Source organism: Chenopodium album, chromosome 9 (assembly GCF_948465745.1).
Source record: "Chenopodium album chromosome 9, dcCheAlbu1.1, whole genome shotgun sequence".
Classification (NCBI taxonomy): Eukaryota; Viridiplantae; Streptophyta; class Magnoliopsida; order Caryophyllales; family Amaranthaceae; genus Chenopodium; species Chenopodium album.
The window spans coordinates 6974380-6994431 of NC_137842.1; the positions used below are offsets into that span (position 1 = coordinate 6974380).

The 20052-nt window shown below is 34.1% G+C and overlaps 1 protein-coding gene and 1 long non-coding RNA gene across 6 annotated transcripts; both read left to right on the forward strand.

Annotated features, from left to right (window-relative positions):
* The first annotated feature begins 1501 nt into the window (after positions 1-1501).
* LOC145557389 (uncharacterized) lies at positions 1502-3832 on the forward strand. Its single transcript, XM_081618571.1, has 6 exons — positions 1502-2101; positions 2197-2340; positions 2437-2562; positions 2618-3166; positions 3248-3478; positions 3593-3832. The coding sequence occupies exons 1-6, from the start codon at positions 1502-1504 to the stop codon at positions 3830-3832; spliced, it is 1890 nt and encodes a 629-aa protein (XP_081474697.1).
* An 8582-nt stretch (positions 3833-12414) lies between these two features.
* Positions 12415-15409, forward strand: LOC145559499 (uncharacterized). Of its 5 annotated transcripts, XR_014092740.1 has the most exons (4): positions 12423-12517; positions 12818-14398; positions 14485-14669; positions 15228-15409. It is a non-coding gene; the product is annotated as an uncharacterized LOC145559499 (long non-coding RNA). The 5 variants fall into 5 exon arrangements; XR_014092738.1 differs by lacking the exon at positions 12818-14398 and having other exon boundaries at positions 12415-12517; XR_014092739.1 differs by lacking the exon at positions 12818-14398 and having other exon boundaries at positions 12421-12525.
* Positions 15410-20052: the final 4643 nt, after the last annotated feature.

Genomic DNA, 20052 nt, shown 5'->3' on the forward strand with positions numbered 1-20052 from the left:
CCCTTGACAATTCAATTGACTATGCGAATTAGGTAAATTATGTAATTGACTTTGCGAATTAGGGTAATTGAATTATTTAATTGAGATTAGAGGTTATTTACAGTGGTTTATTCTTAATTAATTCATGGAGTACTTGCATTGAGTTTGAATTGTTTATGCAAAAATGTTGGAGTTGTTGCCTTTGCACTGCAAGTTAGATAATTAGGGTAGATTTGTTTATTCTCTTAGTGTCATTGCGCATGTAATCATATAATGTTCAATTATTGAATGGGTTTTAATATTTGTTATCCTTTTTGACTGGTGGGTAGATAATGGGGGACAATGATAGCATGGTTGACATTTGTCTTAGAGTTGGAGGTGCATTTGTTCCAAAAAGAGTAAGCAAAGATAAGCAGCTTCTTGTTTGGTGTGGTGGGTGGTGTTATTGGAAAAGGAAAGTTGAAGTGTCTAAGATGGATGTGCATTTGATTAGGACAACTGCTATTCATGGGTTTGTTCAAGGGGATATCCCTGTTCCTATGCATTACAACTGTTGGTATAGGGAGAAGGGGAAAACTTTTAACACTGGGAAAAGGGAGCTAGTTAATAGTGAAGATATTAAGGGTCTTTTGGAGACAATAAATGGTGAAGGGTATGTAGAAGTATTTGTAATAGTTCCAACTACTACTAAGCCCACAAGTGAGGCCCAACCCAATCCACCAAAGGCAAAAAAAAAGGGCAAGAAGGGCACCACTGATACTACTGTCAGTGTGAGAAGGAGCCCTAGGTTTAGTAAGGCAGAGAGAGGAAAAGAGAAAGTAGCTGAAGTGGTAACTGAGAAGGGTAGGTTGAAAGGGAAAGGGTCAGCAAAGGCAAAAGCTCTGAAGTTTGATGAGCTTGAGGATGTTGACTCTGAGTACTCAAGTGAAGATTTAAGTGATGAGGACTTGGACTGGGAACCTGGTGAGGAAGAATATGATGAAGGGGATGAGGAATGGTATATTGAAGGGTCACAGGATATTTTGGACAAGGTGAACAAAAGCTTGAAGAAAGGGCTGGGAAGTGAAATAGAAGAAGTTGTTCCTGTGAAAGATAAGAGGTCAGAGCTTAGGGAAGACCTGGATGTTGGAGATCTGCATCTGAATCCAGAGAATGAAGGAGATTCAGATGAGTCAAGGAGTTTGTGTGGTTCTGATGAAGAAGAGGACACTGCTCCATGGTTCAATGCTGATGTTGACTTTCAGAACCCTATTCAGTTGAAAGTAAATCTAAAGTTCAGCAATGCTCAAGTGCTAAGGAGGGCACTTAGACTTCATGCAGTTCAGAACAGGTATGAGTTCTACTTTTTGCATAATGACAGTACTAGGATTACAATACAATGTAGGTATAGGTGTGATTGTGAGTTCAACACTTACACTTGTAGAATGCCTGCTTGTACATGTATGGGGGGAGTGAAGTGTCAATTCAAGGTCTTGCTTCAAAACTTGTTAAGCAGCAAACTTGGCAAATAAAAAACCTTAGAATGAAAGACACTTGTTTAAGAGTGAGGAAGAACAGGATGCTTACTGCTGAGTATATAGTAGAGAGGTATTTGGAGGAGTTTAGGAGTAACCCTAGCTGGAGAATTAAGGAGATTAGGGCCAGGATTCTGAATGATTTGGGTATTGAAGTGACTTATTTTAAGGCATGGGTAGCAAGGTGTAGGGCAAAGTTAATTATATTTGGTTCTGCTAGGGAGCAGTATGCAAAGGTGTGGGATTATGGGAAAGCTGTGATGAAGTACAACCCTGGTTCTGGGTGTAATATTGTTGTTGATGGTATTGATAGGCCAGAACCACCCTTGTTTCTTAGAATGTTCATGTGTTTAAGACCTCTGAGAGATGGTTTTGAAAGAGGTTGTAGGCCACTTATTGGGGTGGATGGTTGTCACCTCAAAGGTGCCTACCATGGGCAGATTTTGGTGGCAGTGGCTAAAGATGGGAACAAAAATTTGTTCCCCCTAGCCTGGGCCACAGTGGAGGTGGAAAACAAGGAGACTTGGGGTTGGTTCTTAGAGTCTCTAATGGCTATGTTCACACATGACCAAGGAGCTGGGCTAACCATCATGTCTGATAGGCAAAAGGTATTACTACCTTACTTTTTTCTTCCAAAACTGTTATTCATGTGTAAGTGTTTGAGTTTCTTCTAATATGGTTCATTGATGTTTGCCTTTTTTAGGGATTGATTGAAGCAATGGCTGATGTTATTCCCAAAGTAGACCAAAGGTTTTGTGTTAGGCATATTTGGGCCAACTTTAAGCTCAAATTCACTGGAGCAACATTTAAGGAGCTTTTCTGGAGTGCTGCTAGGTCTAACACTTTTGTAAGTGAACTTGTTCCCTGTGATGTGCTAAGTTTTACATTTGCAGTACATGTTAGATTGTGTAATGACAGTACATGTTTAGTTTTACATGTTTAGTTTTACATGTTTAGTGTTGTGTTTAAGAATGCATGTGTTACATATATGTTTAGTGACTTGAGTAGTTGTTCTGTGTGGTTTAATATGTATGTAGTTGGCAGTTTAAGTATTTGTCTGATTGTATATGTATGTATTTGTCAGTTTGAGTGTTTTTCTGATTGTATATGTATGTATTTGTCAGTTTGAGTATGAGATAGCCATGGAGTCTATCAAATTTCTTGATGAAGCTTCATATGAGTACTTAGTGGGTATTCCTCCCAAGCATTGGTGTAGCCATGCTTTTCCACCTACTGCCAAGTCCAACATGTTGTTGAACAACATGTGTGAGACTTTCAATGCAGTAATCAGGCCTGCAAGAGATAAACCAATCCTCACCCAAATGGAATGGATGAGGAGGTATATAATGAACAGGAATAATGAAAAGTGGGAGGATGCCAAAAATATAAATAGTAACTTAGTGCCATATGTCAGGCATGTTCTGCATAGGATAGATTTTGTGGCTAGGGGGTGTGTGGTGCAGCCATCAAGGGACAACACTTATGAAGTGCAGCTTAAGGATGACCAAGTGTTGGTTGACTTGGAGAAAGAAACATGCACATGTTACCATTGGGAACTCACTGGGATACCCTGTGTTCATGCTTATGCATGCATGCTGGATATGAGGGGTGACATAGAGGCTTATGTTGACCCATACTACACAATGAAAACATACAGAGTTGCTTATGAACCAGTTGTCCACCCAATGCCAGGTCCCAAACACTGGGAGAAAGTCAAAATGAGAGAACCATAACCCCCTGCATTTAAAGTGCAGCCAGGCAGACTAAAAAGCAAGAAAAGGAAGCTTGAGCCAGGGGAATGTTCAACTACAAGTAGCTCAACAAAGAGGAAGAAGCAATGCAGACATTATGGGGGTTTTGGGCATTATGCCAAGACCTGCAAACTACCTCCAGCACCAGCAACAGAGCTGATAAAGGCAGCAGGCAGACCCCCCTTGAATACACCTTGGATGGTAGAGGAGAGAAAAAAGAAAGAGCTCAGGGCTGTAAAAAAAGGTAACCCAATTCAACCTCAACTTGCTTACTCTTTTTTTTGGTACATTTTCAATCCTATAATACATGTCATTAACTGTTCCATTTTGACACAACATGTCTGATAGGATGCAACAGAGGCAGGAGTTGGAAGACAACCTACCTCAACCCAACCAACCTCCAGTCAATCAAAAACAAAGAAGAGGGCTAGCTCCAGTCAACCTAGCTCAAGTCAGCCAAACCCAAAGAAAGAGCCTCCAACCAAGGCAAGAACCCCCTCAAGTCAGCCTGGAGCACAACCAGCTCAGCAAACAGGTGTTGTGACAAGGGGCAAGATGCAGACCTTCAAGATGAACCTCACCCAGTGAATTCATGTGTATAATTAGTGAACAGTGTTTATCAGTGAACAATCTGTTAGTTTTATGTATGATTTGGTAGATTTGCTATGGGTTTGATTACCATATGACATTTTAAAAGTTGTATGTATGATTTGCATTGCTTTAAGGTAGTGTAAAGTAAGCTTCTTTTGTCAAACTACTTATGAAGTGCTTACTTATGTTGCCAATGAAAAAAGTGCAAGAGTTTCACATCTTTTACAATCTTCAATTCCTTTAGCAATGTTAAAGCATTTTAAAAATCAACAACTCAGTCAATGCATGAAAAGGTTGACATAAATATATATATCATTGATACCATTCTCATAACAACTCAAGCCAATACAAAATATTTAAATTTATGTTCCATAACTTAATTGATACTAATACAAGTTAACCACCCCTACCCATTATGAAAACAACAAACATTGACAAACTAATACAAATGGTAATGCCCAACCAACCAAAACAGTTCATTGAAGTTGCCTTCCCTGCACTGCACTCCTTGTTCATTCTGTTCCTGTCACCTTTTAAGGCCTTGCATCTAATCTTCAAATTATCAACTTCATTTAGTAGGCACCTCCTTTGACCACTGATTTCGTCAACTTCCCTTTTCAATTCATTGACTTCACCCTTTAGCAGCTTCTTATCCAATAAGAGGTTGTTAATAACCCCTGTTTGCCTATCTTTCCCGTCAGGTTGATCAACCCACTCGAAAGATTCGCAACCCCTTGTTTCTGTGATTGGATCATAAAACTTACAAGCTCTGAACTTCCTCCCTGGATTCTCCCTTGTCCAGCTAGTTAGCTTGCCCATTGGCACACCACAGTTGCATTTTTTTTCATTAGAAGGGGAAGAGCTAACAAACACCATAATCTGCATCAATTTTAGAACAACAATTACATATACACATTTAATCATCAACGAATTAACATTGTCAACAACAATTTTAAATTTTAATTAACTATACAAAAAGCCCCAAATTTCAATTTCTGATAAACCCTAGTTTTGTAATTGGGCAATTACATGCATACATAACACAATCTAAGTATCAATTCGAGTACAAAACAATTCTAATTAATAAACCTAATGAATTTATTACATAATTAACAGACAACCAACCTAAATTTACCTAATTTGATTCAACATAATTCGTTGCATTCGTATAAACCCAAATACCTGTTTCAGTAGCTTCAATGTCTTCCATGAACTAAAATACAACCAATTACTCCAGTAATTTTTTGTTATTTTGAAGCAAATCGATCTGTTTCAAACAAAGATTAGGTTAAAATAGGGGATAATTGGGGAGAATCGTGCATATATAGAGGGAATTCAAAAAACTATCCGTTAGAGTGGGACCCAGTAACAGTTCCGTCAAATGAACTATGATTTTGGTGGTAACTTCTAATTTAAATTTTTTTTAAGAGGTGTTAAAATAAATTTTTTTTTTGAGGTGTTAATATCAATTTTTCCATTTTTATCAGGTGTTAAAATCTAAAAAATCCTTTATATAAAGAGATAAACAATGATAAATTTTGAATTGAAGAAATTTAATGTGCAGTACGGAGTTGATTTTATCATTCCAATTAATCATTCAATAGAAAGATGTAATTGACGAATTCGTAGTTGAGAGAAAGGTTTTCAATTTTTTGTTTTAGAAATTCTAGAATAGACCCGGTGTATAATATCATTTGAAATGTGATTATATCATTTGAAAATTGATTATATCATCCAAAGAACTGATTATGTAAGGCCTAGTTTGGTTGCATATGGGAATCAAATGCCTATAGGAAGTTACAATACAAGAAAATTTTATTGCCTAGGAAATACTAAATTGTGTCTGGTTGACATATAGGAAATTAGATTTCCCATGAATATATATATATATATATATATATATATATATATATATATATATATATATATATATATATATATATATATATACACTGAACTGAACTAAACTTATTAGAGCTAAACCGAACTGAACTGAACTGATCTGAATTGAACTTATTAGAGTTGAACTAATTAAACTGAACTTTACTATTTGACTATTGATTAGTAATTTTTAACTACGGATTAATGATCTTTGATTATTAATTTATTATTATATTTATAAGTGTATGTACAAAAATACATATTAAAATATTTATGAATAATAATAATAATAATAATAATAATAATAATAATAATAATAATATTATTATTATTATTATTATTATTATTATTATTATTATTATTATTATTATTATTATTATTATTATTATTATTATTATTATTATTATTATTATCGTTGTTGTAATATATGCTAAAAACTATGAAATTTGGCTTAAATTATCATTAGCAATATCATTAGACATAAAGATAAAGTGAACTAAACTAAACTAAACCGAATTTAGCTAAGGAGAACAAGCCTTAAGGTTGGGTATGAGAAGCTAATTCTAATGTTTTATAGGAATTCCAAATTCCTTAGGAATTTCCACTTCCCACGTTTTTACTTTTAAATGTTAACCAAACAACCACCGTTAAACACATTTCCTATGAATTTGTATTTCCCTCACTAATAATGTATCATTCAAAAAGTGAATGGGAAATTCTCATTGGCGACCCCCAACTTCTGTAACACTGAAATGTCGACCTCCCTTTTTTTATTTAATAAATGACCTCACTTATAAAATTAATCCTACTTATAACATTAGTGATGTTAATTTGGTTAATATGCTTAACTATGGTTAACAATCAGATGTAAAAGACATAAGTACCCTTTTTAAAATTCAACCAACAATATTTAATTCCCTCCTTTCCCTCTTTAATACCTTGCATGTTCTTCCCTCTGATCACCATAACCAGTCCTATCCTCAAACACCGAGTCACAAAAAAAGCAGAAGGGTTTAATTCATCCCTAAAATTTGACGATTGAAGGCATTAAATTTGTGATAAATTGAAAGAGAGAACTCTGTAAGGCAGAAGAAAAATTTTGTGAGTCGTTGTTGATGGAGGAATCGCTTGCAAAATCGGTGTTGTGGGTGTGGCGGCTTGGCAAAAGACTCAATTTTTATGCAATTTTGAAACTTTAATAAGTTCAAGTGTAGTTATTGAGCGTTAATCTTGATTTTCCTTTTTGATTTATGCGAATTATGTACCCTATTATGCAAGCGCTAATTGTTTTTTTCTTACTCTAGGTGTTTCGATTTTTCTTGGTTTATTTATGATTGTGGTTGTTGATGTTGCTGATAATGTGAAATGCTTCTAAAATTGCTTTTGATGTTTTTTTTTTTGGGAATAACACAAAATTGAGTGATGTTGTGCTATTAAGGTTATAGGAGGTTTGGGGTTGATTTGGTTGTTAAGGACATTGATAAAGTGAACTTAGTTGACTTAGTAATTGAGTGTTGGGATAAGGCTACAGATCGAAAGTGGTAAACCCCAACCTGAACATCCTTCTTTTCAATATGTTTACAAAATGAAGCATGTGGTTTTGAATAATGCAGTACAACCTACTCGGTTATTAAAGACTGATTAAACATTGAGAGACTCTAGGATAGCTACTGAGGGGAACCAGAATGTGGGAGATATGGTGCACACAGTTGGTGACACTAATGTTGTTGTTTCTAGAAGAAGTTTGATAGGGCAGGGGGGAAGTGTCAAGCAACCTGTAGTTGTTGAACAGACATATAGGCCTAAGAAAATCGCACCTAGAAGAAGAGAAAGCCACATTCAAGTTGATGAACCGGTGAATGAGGATGATGACCCATACAATGCACATAATGAAGTCACATTTGCTGATATTCTCAAGGATATGGAAGAGATTGATGAGGAGGGAGGTAGAGGGAGTGGTAGGGGGAAAGGTAGGGAACGAGGGAGAGGGAGAGGTAGGGGAAGAGGAGAGGGATAAAGGGATTTGTATGACACATATTTAGTAGCTTTGTACAAAAAGAAAATTGAAGAGTTTAAGGCAGAGAGTTCAGGAAGAAAAATATAAAAGGGAAAGCAACCTATGATAGTTGAGCAACCAGTAGTTTAGCCTGTCCAAATATTGAGAAGAATCCCTAGAAAGAGGGTTCAAACCCAGGATGAGCCAACCCGTACAATGAGACTTGACAACCAAAATGTCATGGTCCTACCTATGTTAGAAGCGCATGTGATTATAAGAGAGAATTAAGAGGATAAAAGGGGGTCTTTAAGGTCTTATTATACACATGCAGCCATAGGAGAGTTCCTAGGACTACAGCAAGGAGAAAGGGTCTTGTGGTTTGGTCTAGCTCTGATTCACAAACTGATCCTTCAAACTAGGGTACTATTAGTATTGGAGAAAATGATACCTTGAATGTAGTCACTGAAGATGATGTAGAGGAGAATGTTGATATAGGTGATAATGATGTTTTTTATGATGATGTGATAACTGATGGAAATGATGATGAGATTGATGAAATGGATTATGAAGATGATGGTGTTGTACATGATGAGTTTGATCCTTGGGAAGGCCTAATTTGAGAGAATGAAAATGAGGTTGAGGACTATTTTTCTAAGTTGTATAATAATGGGGAGATGTACACTGATGAAGAATTTGAAAAAAAAAATAGTCATCAAACCTTGGTAGATTTTTACAGACAAGCAACTTTAAGGGATGTTGTGAGAGACTATTGTATCCAAATTGGGTTTTCTATGTTGTGGATAAAGCAAGTAACTTTAGATGGACTGTGAGGTGTTCTTCTGATGTTTGTGAGTGGAGGTTGCATGCTTATAAGCTTCCACATAGGGTAACTTGGACTATTAAGAGCATAAAAAGTATGGAACACACATGTTTTGGTTTAGGCAGCTAGGGTACTAATGGAGGTCATAAGAGCAAATAAATTATAATGATATTCCAGTAAAGTCACTGAATCAGTTATTGTGGCAAAGGTATTGTGTATAGATATTAGCAAGTTCGTTATATAGGATGAGAGGGATGGATCTAAGAGAGATAAATGGTGGTCATGACACATCATACAATCACCTACCAGCCTACTATGAGATGGTTAGAGCAACAAATCCAGGATCAGCTGCTTTTTGTTCATGGACTCCAATTGATCATGTTGACAGGCCACTGCAATTTGTCAGCATATTTATCTCATTTAAAGCTAGGCTGCATTGATGGGCTAGTTAATGGTTGTAGAAGTTTTATAGGTGTGGATGGGGCACACTTGAAGGGAAATTATGGGGGAGTTATTTTGTCAGCAGTGGCAATTGATGCAAACAATGAACTATTCCCCTTTGCATGGGCCATAGTGTCTGTAGAGGACACAGACAACTAGAAATTTTTTGTGTGGCACTTAAAAATCTGTTGAAGGATAGTGGAAGAGGTGATCAATGGTGCATTATTTCTAACAGACATAAGGTATAATTCCCTTCTCTTAATGATTTTTTTTATGTATTTGCTTTGCTTTGAACCTAATACTTTGCTTTGCCCTATTTTATAGGGTATTTATGCAGCTCTAAGAGGCCCAAAGCTGGAAGGAGGTACTGCTGCATGCACTCGGTGAAAAATTGGAATAAGGTCTTTCCTAGGCCACTGATTTTCAGTTTATTTTGGAGGGCTTGTGATGCATATACTGATTTCACTTTCAGAAAAGCCATGGAGAAACTTCAAAAAGTCAACCCTGCTGCATTAATATGGCTTTCAAAAGTTAGGGAACAGTCTACATGGACTAAACACTAGTTTAATGAGGCAATCAAGTATAATGGTAACAACAGTAATTTTGTTGAAAGCTTTAATGCAACTCTTGGAGTTGATAGAGCAAGACCTGTTCTGACTTTGTTAGAAGGTAACTTTGCAAACATTCATCACATATTCACTTGTAAATGCTTCATTACTGACTTATATATACTGCAATTGTGTTGCTTTAGGTATTAGGAGAACAATAATGGTGAGATTGTGCAGTAAGAAACAAAAGGCTGCAAATTGGAATGATAATGACATATGTTCTAATATATTGAAGAGGCTGCAAGAAATGACACAATAATCTAGGGCATGTAAGGCATACCCTAGTGATGATGGATATGAGATCTAAGATGGTAAGTTCATCCTCACTGTAAGTCTTAATGAAAAGTGATGTCTGTGTGGTGTGTGGCAAATATATGGAATACCTTGCAGACATGGAATGAGAGCCATTCTACATGCTAGACTAGACCCTAGGAATTTTTGTCCATGAATTGTACACTTGTGGAAGGTACAAACAAACTTATGCAAATGGAATCAAAGCCATCCCTGACAATGAGCAATGGCCAACATCTGACATGCCTACTATTTCACCTCCATCCATGAAAAGGGGAGTGGATAGACCTTGTAGAGGGAAAGGAGAAGGGATGAGGATGATGAGAGGAAAGGCAAGAGAAGCAAGCAATTGTAATTGTTATGGTCACAATGCTGGTACATGCAAGAAAGGACCAACTGCAAAAGCTAGAGCATTGGCAAAAAGCAGGGGGAAGAAAACAACATCATCATCACAACCTGTTTAGAGGAAGACCAGAGCAAGTGCACTTAGATTTTTGTCACACCAGCAGTAATTATGTTGACCGACTATTTTGCCTAACATATTTCAGCAACTAGTCAATTTTTTTTGCTACATTCAGCTGAAAATAGCTACATATTTAAGCAATTAGTTGTAATTTTTTGCTACATTCCAAACATTTGAAACCAATTTATGTGTTATCCAATTACTTAACTTACAATTTTGAGGTGTTGTCCAATTTATTTCAGCAACCAGATATTGTATACATCAATTATGCAGACTTAAGATAATGATGAAATGCAAATGAATTTTGCAACAAAATAAAACCTTCATATATTTTATATTTTCAGAAATTTAGCAGTAGTTGTACATAAACCATTGTAGACACCCAAATGTGTCTCCCCAAAACCAAACCCAGTGATGAATACCTTTCACGTCATTTGATTATCGAACGAAGTGAAAGTGTGAAAAGTCTAGTGACGAGGATGTTTTTTATTAAAATATTTCTCTTTCTGTTTTCAAAAATATTTCTTTTTTTTTTACCTTTATTTATGAAAAATAGCCAGTCTAATTTAGCTTGGTCCATAATAAGGGTCCAATAATAATGTAGTTGGATTGGGCTCGAAAAGAGTTTTCCAATGATATATTATAAGTCTAATTCCGATGAATTATGAGGAACTTATGGATTAAATTAAATTAGGCCCAATAATTTTAAAGGTGGCCCAATTATCTAGAGGAGGGCCTATTAATTATTATTCCTAAAGTGATTAGGATTGATTTTAATCTTCTAGTTATATCTAAAAGGTTCTTTTTAATTCTAATAAGATATGATTGATAATTATATTTTAAAGATGTTTTATTTAGAATAAAATATATTAAATCTGATTTTGAAAACTGCTTGGACGCATAATTACCTGCAACCGGTTTCAAAGGTAATTACGCGTGTGAAAGCGCGTTGACTTTTGGACCAGCGCAAGACGACAGAGTCGTCGCCAGGCGCTGACCTTCGTCGCCTGGCGCTAGCCTTCGTCGTCTGGCGGCGACCTTGTCGTCTGGCGCCGACTCCTGTCGTTTGCGACAAGAGGTATTTTATTCCGAATAGGACTTGATTTGATTCCGTGCTATTTTTTCTATAAATAGGGGTCGTATCTCCCCGTTTTTAATCTTTCACAACCATCATCTCTCTCTCTAAAAGTTAGAAGCTTTCCTTCTCTCTCTATTCTTTTTCTAAACCTTCCCTTTTACAAAATTCCACATACATTAGCTCTAGACACACCTAGCCAAGTTCGAAGTTGTTTACGCCCTATACGTGAAAGGTTGATAATTTCTAAGGGTTTGGTCCCAAACCTCTATTTCAATTATTTAATTTAATTGTTTGTTTACTTTTCCTTGAAGTTACTAACGCGTGTATTTTGTTATTAGAAAGAGATACGAGGCATCCAAATAAGTAATTTAATTGCTTTATTAATCTTTTGATATAGAAATCATGCTTAAATTGTTTTATTAATTCCTAATATCATGTTAGTATCATGTTAGGATTAAAGCTTTGATCTTTAATGTTTAGTGACATGCTAGGGTTTGTTATTAATCTTGTTAGTATCATGCCTAGGATCTTGCTAATAATATCTGCTAATAATATTATTATGCTTTATTGAGATTGTTATTATGTTGCTTGATATATATTATTGTTATTGCTTGATCACACCTTTTATGCATGTTTAAAGGGAATTCGTACTTGTAATCACGCTTGATAAGATAATTACACTAGTAGAAAAAAAGCTATTTGTAACGCCCTATTAGTAACTGGCTTAATTTACGTTAGTTACAAGTAAAGTATTAGCAACTGACATAGATAGTGCTGGTTACAAGTAAAATAGTATTAGTAACTGGCATTACAAAGGTCAGTTACAAGTAGTAGGTCGATGATAGGCTAACCAACTATTAGTAATGAACTCAAAGAAGGCCAGTTACAAATAATAAGTCAAACTTTGTTGACGTTATTACTTGTAATGGACTTATTTAGGTCCGTTACTAATTTCACTCTTTTTATTTAGGAAATTATTAGTAGTAGTCCGCGGCTCCACGCTTCCTCCTCCACCTTTATTTTTTTTCCATCTTTTTGACATAAATTACAACTTCTCTCCTCTGAAACTGCTCTCGATCAAAGAACATCAAGAATATCATCAAGGTATGGCGGTATGCTCTCGATCTCCATCTTTATAGATTTTTAATTAAATTCATGTGATTATTTGATAAAAGAACTAAAAGATTTGTAGGGTTTGTACAATTGTACTTTTGTTTGTTTAAAATTAATTAAATGGAAGTTTTGGGGTTTTATTATTTGATGGTTGCGAACTCGCGTTTCAGAGTAAATTGGAATAAAAAACATCTATTCTTGAGAAGCTGGGTGGCGATAGTTTCGAGGGCAAGAGATCAAGAAATTGAAACTTGTAATTTCTAAACCGGTGTCTTGTTGAACGATTTGCAGGGTAGAAGATTCGATTGGTATGGCTGTTCAATTTTGGGAAAAAGTTTTGTTTCTGAGAAATTAAAACTTGTAATTTCTAAACCGCTTATTCTCAACCTCATAGCCGATACCTCCTACACCATCATCACCACCGACTCAACACCTCTGGCCATCGTCGCCTTTCTCCGACCACCCTGCATCATTCTCCACATTTGTCTCCCTCAAGGCTACTTTTCTCTTTTTTACATTTTCCTATTTAGAGTAATTTAGTTTTAGGGTTATTCGATTTCATAATGTCCTGGAAGAGTCGTTGCTCTACCTATGCGTATCTTGCCGCTCGCACCTAGAAATGTATGAACTTTGTTTTCAATGTTTCAGCTCTCTTTGGATTCTGTAAACCTTGATCATTTTCTAGTTTTTTCTAAGAAAATTGGTTAAGATTTGAACTAGGTTTTAATGTTTGGGTATGGCTAGATCTTGATTATTTTGCTGTGAATTTATTTTTGTGTTGCATTTTGATTAGTGTATATGTTATTTGGTCGGTTAGTGATTAAATAATTTTTGATATTTATCAAGTTTATGTTGATTTATTATTTCATTTATATGGGTTATTTTCTATGTTTGTAACTTAGCTTGCATTATTGTTGAATGATTTTTTATATTATTGGGATTGATATAGACCCACTTGTACTTGCAATTGGCGGCCACAATTTCTGGTTATTGTGTTGGTTGATTTCCTTATAGTTTTTTATGGCCTGAGTATTAGCTTCTTATAATCAAGTTGTGCCATGTTAATTGATTAGCTTTGTTTTGCTTTGATTGATTGTTTAATTGCTAGAGCTTATATTGATATGTGGTGTTTTGGGGGAGTTTAGATAACTGGAGTTAGAAGGCAATCATAGTGGTTAATTTGGATACTTCAAGCATCTAACTCCACTTTGGCATCTTTAAACTGTTTAACTAGCCTTTTTTAATTATTTTTTATTATTTTTTTTTAATTTTTTTTTATATAGAATTTGGAGATATTGTACATTTGTATTGTGATAAGAATGATACACTAGTTAAATGATAAGATTATTATTAGTTCAAAAAGAATTATTTTGGATTAGGATTTTGTATATACATAGTTTAGATTCTTTTTTATTACCTTTTTGTATATACATATATAGTATAGATTAAGAGAAATTAGTTCTTATTATACGCAGGAGTTACAATTCTCACTTAAAGAAAGATAACTTCTTTTGGTTCTTGTACAATACCTGCTTTCAATGTGATTATCTTAGCTGCATTCAATAAGAAAAACTTGGTAAGGAACACATCTAGACTGTTCTACTTTTCACCTATTGAACTTCAAATTAAAGGCCTACCTATAATAAACGGTCTTGCTGAACATTTACTAATTGAGCTAAATAAGCTTGTGAATCTGATATAATTGTAAGAATATCCTTTAGATACTTATATTATTCATTTTTAAATTGTTTTATTATTATTATTTTTTAATTTACTTTCGAAAACGTTGCCCCTTTTAAATTGTATTTTACTTGGTTGTCAGTATGATAAGCAGTAATAATTTCAACAGGGAGAAAGTTGAATTTACAAGATGTAAGTATTCTACTTTAATATTTGTTGAAGTGCAATTTGTATGGTGATATCTTTAAAGTTACTTGAATTTGTTTATTTGCCTACAGATTCAAGCTACTGGTTTTGAAGGACCAATACTATTTTGTATATATACAACAAACTATGGAGTGGCTACAACTCTCTTATGGTACGGCGAATCAATTATTTGGTCCAATTTCGAAGTTTATTGGGAACATCATAGCAACTCACTTGTTTGTATGACTCTTGTGAGAGACATGTTTGTAATTTACAAGTATGTACTTCATATATCATTTTCTATATTGGCCTTGTTTGGTAGTTAGCTTATTGGGGCTATATTAGCTTATTTGACCAACTTTAGCTGATTGACTAGTCAAATAAGTTAATACAAGTGTTTGGTAGTAAGCTTATTGAATAAGCTTATTTACCTCAATAAGTTGTTTTCCAAAACGTTGGGTAACCCAACGTTTTCAAAGAGCTGATTTGCTTAACTTGTATTTTTTCTTCCTTAATTTCTTTGTTTTGATTATTGTTTTTCAGTTTATTTTATTATATTTGTCATGCATTTTTTTTGTTAAAAGAAATTATCTATTTTAATCCAAATTTTAGCAATCCTTATCTCCTTCCCAAAAATTATCTCATGTTAACAAAAATTCGAAATCCTTGTTAGTTGTTACCCAGAACAATTCTGTTTTTTTTTAAAATTTTTTAATTAAACTATATATGTGCCTTATTAACTGTTTTGGCTTTTAATTATGTGATTTTTTTTCTTTTGAATTATATATACGTTTATTTTTTATTTTTAATCTGAATTATATATGTATTATATCAGGAAAAAAAATTATACATCGGATGACAAATAGGCAATCCAGAAGACGACGGCGTATTTCTTAGACATAGATTTTTTTTAATTTAATAGACATTCTCATTTTCCAATATCAAAAGGTTGTTTGCATTGTAACATTACAAAGTTCAGCTTGTAATATTTTTTTTCGATTTCATTGATGTTGTGCATTCACTATTGTTAATATAAAATTATTCTTGCAATGTTCATATAAAAAATGATCTTCTTTCAAAAAAAAAAAAAAATATAAAAAATGATCTCACAACTTCATAAAATGAATTATGTACAAAAATTATCTCATAATATCATTGATAAAATTATATGCCCAATTATATCTACCATGTAAATTTGTTAACAATAAATACATATATCATTTATGAAATAACTACTTCTTCAAAGTTAAATATGCTAATGTCCTTATTGGTCATTTTGCAAACTCAAACAGCTTTAAGTAATCAGCTATTTACCAAACACTTTTATACAATCAGCTAACACAATAAGTTAGTCAAATCAGTTAATAAAATCAGCTAGTCAAAATCAGCTAACTTAATCAGCTTCAGCTTTCAGCTTTCTCCCAAACAAGGCCATTATAGATTAGATGATTTATATGTAGATGTCATTTAACTTGTGCCTTATATGGTTCATAACTTCAGATTGATAATCATTATTGTATTTAGTATAAAGTTGATAAATAAATTATATTGCTTCACATACAAAAAAAAAAAAAAAAAAAAAAAAAAAAAAAGCAGTGTAGAGGGGTGGTGGCAGTAGGGGTGTTTGCTACTACTGCCATTTTTTTTTAATAATATACAAGGTTATTCATAACCGGCGTTAGGATATGCCAGTTACAAATAATACCCTATTTGTAACCCGCATAACTTTATGCCAGTTACGAATAGTATGCTTTCTAACTTGGAAATCGACTTTTTGTAATTGGCGTTAGGTTAAGCCAGTTACGAATAGTACATTATTTGTAACTAACATAAGCCGGTTACGAATAATTTTCACTAGTGGTAACGGTGGCATTCGCAACCAACAATGTCAGTTACAAAAAGTCAATTTCGCCAGTTACAAATAGCACTTTTTCTACTAGTGTTAATAATCTTGTTTAGGGCTAATATGATTATAATTCAAGTGAACGCCAATAATAGTTTTGTTGTGAATTAATATTCACTCAACCTAGATTAAACGGGTTTAGGGTTAACCTATTGATTGCATGTTAGTCAGAAAGCGCACATGAATATGAGAAGAATAAAGTAGAGGCCTATTTTTAGGGCAGATTCAATCTCTTTTAGGTTGGATTTGTACCTTCATCCCCGAACTTCCAGTCATGGTTCCAGACTTATTAGAGTTAACGATCTCCTAGATCGTTAAGTGGTGTAACCTTCACCCTGTGAACGGTTACAAGTTCCTAAAACTTGTTGGCGACTCTTTTACTCTAGCTTCCTTCCCTTTGGACGCCACCACGCTTAAGTGTATGATCACAGTGAGGCTCAAGTGTGGGATGGCTTGAAATATTCCCTACAACCATGACATCTTATTTAGGGAAAATTAAGTACTATTTCATCTAAATCAAACTAAGGATTACATACTTTCAAACCTTCCAATTACATAAATCTAGGGTTTACATTAATTTCCACATCCTAATTATATCAACTAAATTCAGTTAAGCAGAGCAATTAGCACCCAAGACAGAGCCAAACCAAACGCTAATTTAAGAATCTTCTTGCAAAAATCATCACAAACCCCATTTGCAACCCCTTCGACATTCATCAAAATGTTTTCTTTAGGAACCCAACAAAAATAATGACTAATGCTGCACTTATAATATGCCCTATCCGGATTGGACCTTGAATCTAAGAACCTGACATCAAGAAACTTGTGAGGAGAGCATCTGCAGAAGCGTAGCTTGATTGCTTGAGGTGCTACCATGGTGAAATTGTGAAGAACGGGGGAGGAATGGGGGTTTAATGAGGGAGAATAGGGAAGAAGAGAGGAATCGATGTTTTATAAGAGGTGGTTTGACCTTTTGAAGGGAAATACTTAACCATAGTTAAGCATATTAACCAAATTAACATCATTAATGTTATAAGTAGGATTAATTTTATGAGTGAGGTCATTTTATGAAAAAAAAGGAGGTCGCCATTTTAGTGTTACAAAAGTTGGGGGTTGCCAATGAGAATTTCCCAAAGTGAATTTATCATTAAAAAAATATCAAACAATAATTTTTTCATTCGAAAGATAATTATATCATCCAAAAGATAATTATGTCTCCTTACTAAATTGTTTAAAATACGACTATATCATTCAAAATATGACTTACAACAAAGATATTTATCATCTAAAAAAGTGATTATCCAGAATGTGATTATATTATTAGACTGGGTCCATTCAACACTTGCTGAATTTATTAGTATTATTTTTTTAAAAATCTTTTTTCCTATGTTTTATTTTTTGAGGTTAAAGATTATGTTCCTCATATTATGATGAAGGTTCTTTTATCATTTCTTGAATCCATATTCGTTACAATCATTTCTTAATTGTATACCATATTACACTTACAAACGTAACCAAAATAATCTTCCATAGTTCACAATTGAACCCAAATTCATCGTAGCAACCCTTCTCAACCTTACATCAAGTAGTCGCTTTCAATGTTCCTTGCATACTAATTAGATTGCTTCAACTCTTTCCTCTTATTTCTGGGAGCAAAATGCTCTTGGGAGTCTTAGGTAAGGTATCAAGATGTCCTATAATTTAACTCCAAAGGTCCTTAAAGAAGTTCCCGAGCTCCGCCTTGCTAGGGTATATCCGAGGGCTCCACCTTGACGCTTGATAAGCTCGGGCTGCAAAACAGAGAAGGTTAGTTGCCTCGGGGTTTTAACCCAAAAAAGCCCCTCCGATGCTTAAGTCAGCGAATGTACTTTCTAGACAGAGAAAATAGAGAGAGTATTTAGAGAGAGAAAGTAGAGAGAGAAGGAGAGAGAATTAGGAAAAAGTTCCCCCATCATTAATGAATGATGAGCTATTTATAAATGTACTTTTCTAGTGATAGATTTGTACTTGAATGGACAAATTAAGGGTAAATATGTACTTTGTGATGATCAATAATGGGTTGGATCATGGAGGGGTATTTTCATAATTTCAGGTACACTAGGATTAAAACATGGACTAGGCCCAAACACCTCTCATTACTTCATGCTTCAGTTTGCATTAGCCCCAAAATCACCTCAATTGATCTCTCAACAAGCATGGTCTTTTGTATCCAACCATCTAAAGAACTTACAACCCCTTCTCTCTATTTCTACATTATAAGTCAAGGCATGCAAGCAACCTTCTTCCAGGATTGTCCTTTGTCAATGCCCTACTGCTCATAATGACAATTGTTTAATACGGAGCAATATATATAGATGCAGTAGTTATTTTTTGAAATGCAATGAACATATCCAAACCCCCTTTTTTTTTTTAATACAAGATATCCAAACTTTCATACCTCCCTTTAGTTCTGCCACACAATTTAATTTCCCTTTTTTTAGGTTAAATACATCAATTTAGCAACAAACATTACTCAATATAAAAACATAAGGATAAGGAGGTTTGAACCCTATACAAATTCTTAAATGAACCCGGTTCACATTAATTTAATGTGGACCACTAACATTATTAGAGACACTATAGTTGTTTTATAAATAATAATAAAAAAAAACAGTCACTATTAAAATAAAGGTTATTAGGTTAAAATAAAAGTCATTTTGGCATTATAAAGGCTATAAGAGTTTTTTTTTTTTTTTTAATGAAATTCTTTATATAATGGTCAATATGAATAATAAAGGTCAATACATTAAAATTAAGGTCACTATGTTCAACGTAACGTAGTACTTCAGGTTCACAATAATATTAAAGGTCACACAAGTTTTATTAAAGGTTAAGGAGTACTATGTTAAAAACAAGGTTACTATATTAAAATTAGGGTTACTATATGTACAACATAATGTCAGTTGCGTGCGTGTAAGCCTAAGGTTCACAATAATGTTATTGTGGACCAGGTCCACGCAAGATTTTTCCCGAACCCTCAACCTCTTATAATAAAGACGGCTATTTAACCATCTAAGCCAATTATCTACTCTATTATTAATATGTGGAAATTTTTTTATAAAAGTGTAAACCACAAGGTTCAATTAAAAAGAAAAAAAATATATTGAAAGAATAGCTCAATTGTGGTTTGACAATGACAATTATAATATTGAAAAGCCTTTTAAAAAATTTATCGATTGCACGTCTACAACATTAGCAATCCGGGGACATGCTCGGGCTACTCACTAATTTGTAAAAATAAGGGGATGATATTCTTCTCTTCATCTAGATCAAATCTCTTTTTTATGTGATTTTTTTTTTAATAAAAAAGTCTAAAGGACACTAAATTTCATTAATTAAAATATACGCCATCTACAATTGACAATTAACGATAATGAAAACGAATATAACAAAATCAAATAAGAATTAATCGGGGAAGGTCTAAGAATCCAAATACATAAATATAACAATTCGGCACATTCTCGATTTGTTGTCTCATACAACTTTTTGAGTGAATTCGCCGCCGCTTCGCAATTTTGTGAGAAAGTAAATTCTTGGTCTGGTTCTGTAACCCGAATATGAGCCATAATCAATTGTAGCCCCGCACAACCGGAGACCAAATAAAAAACAAATAAAACCTTATTTTCCGAAGGAGTCTGAAAAGATCGAAAAACCTTGTCTTCCGAAGGAGATTAACCCTTTCTTTCCAGAGAGAAATTATTATAACCTAAGAAACAAA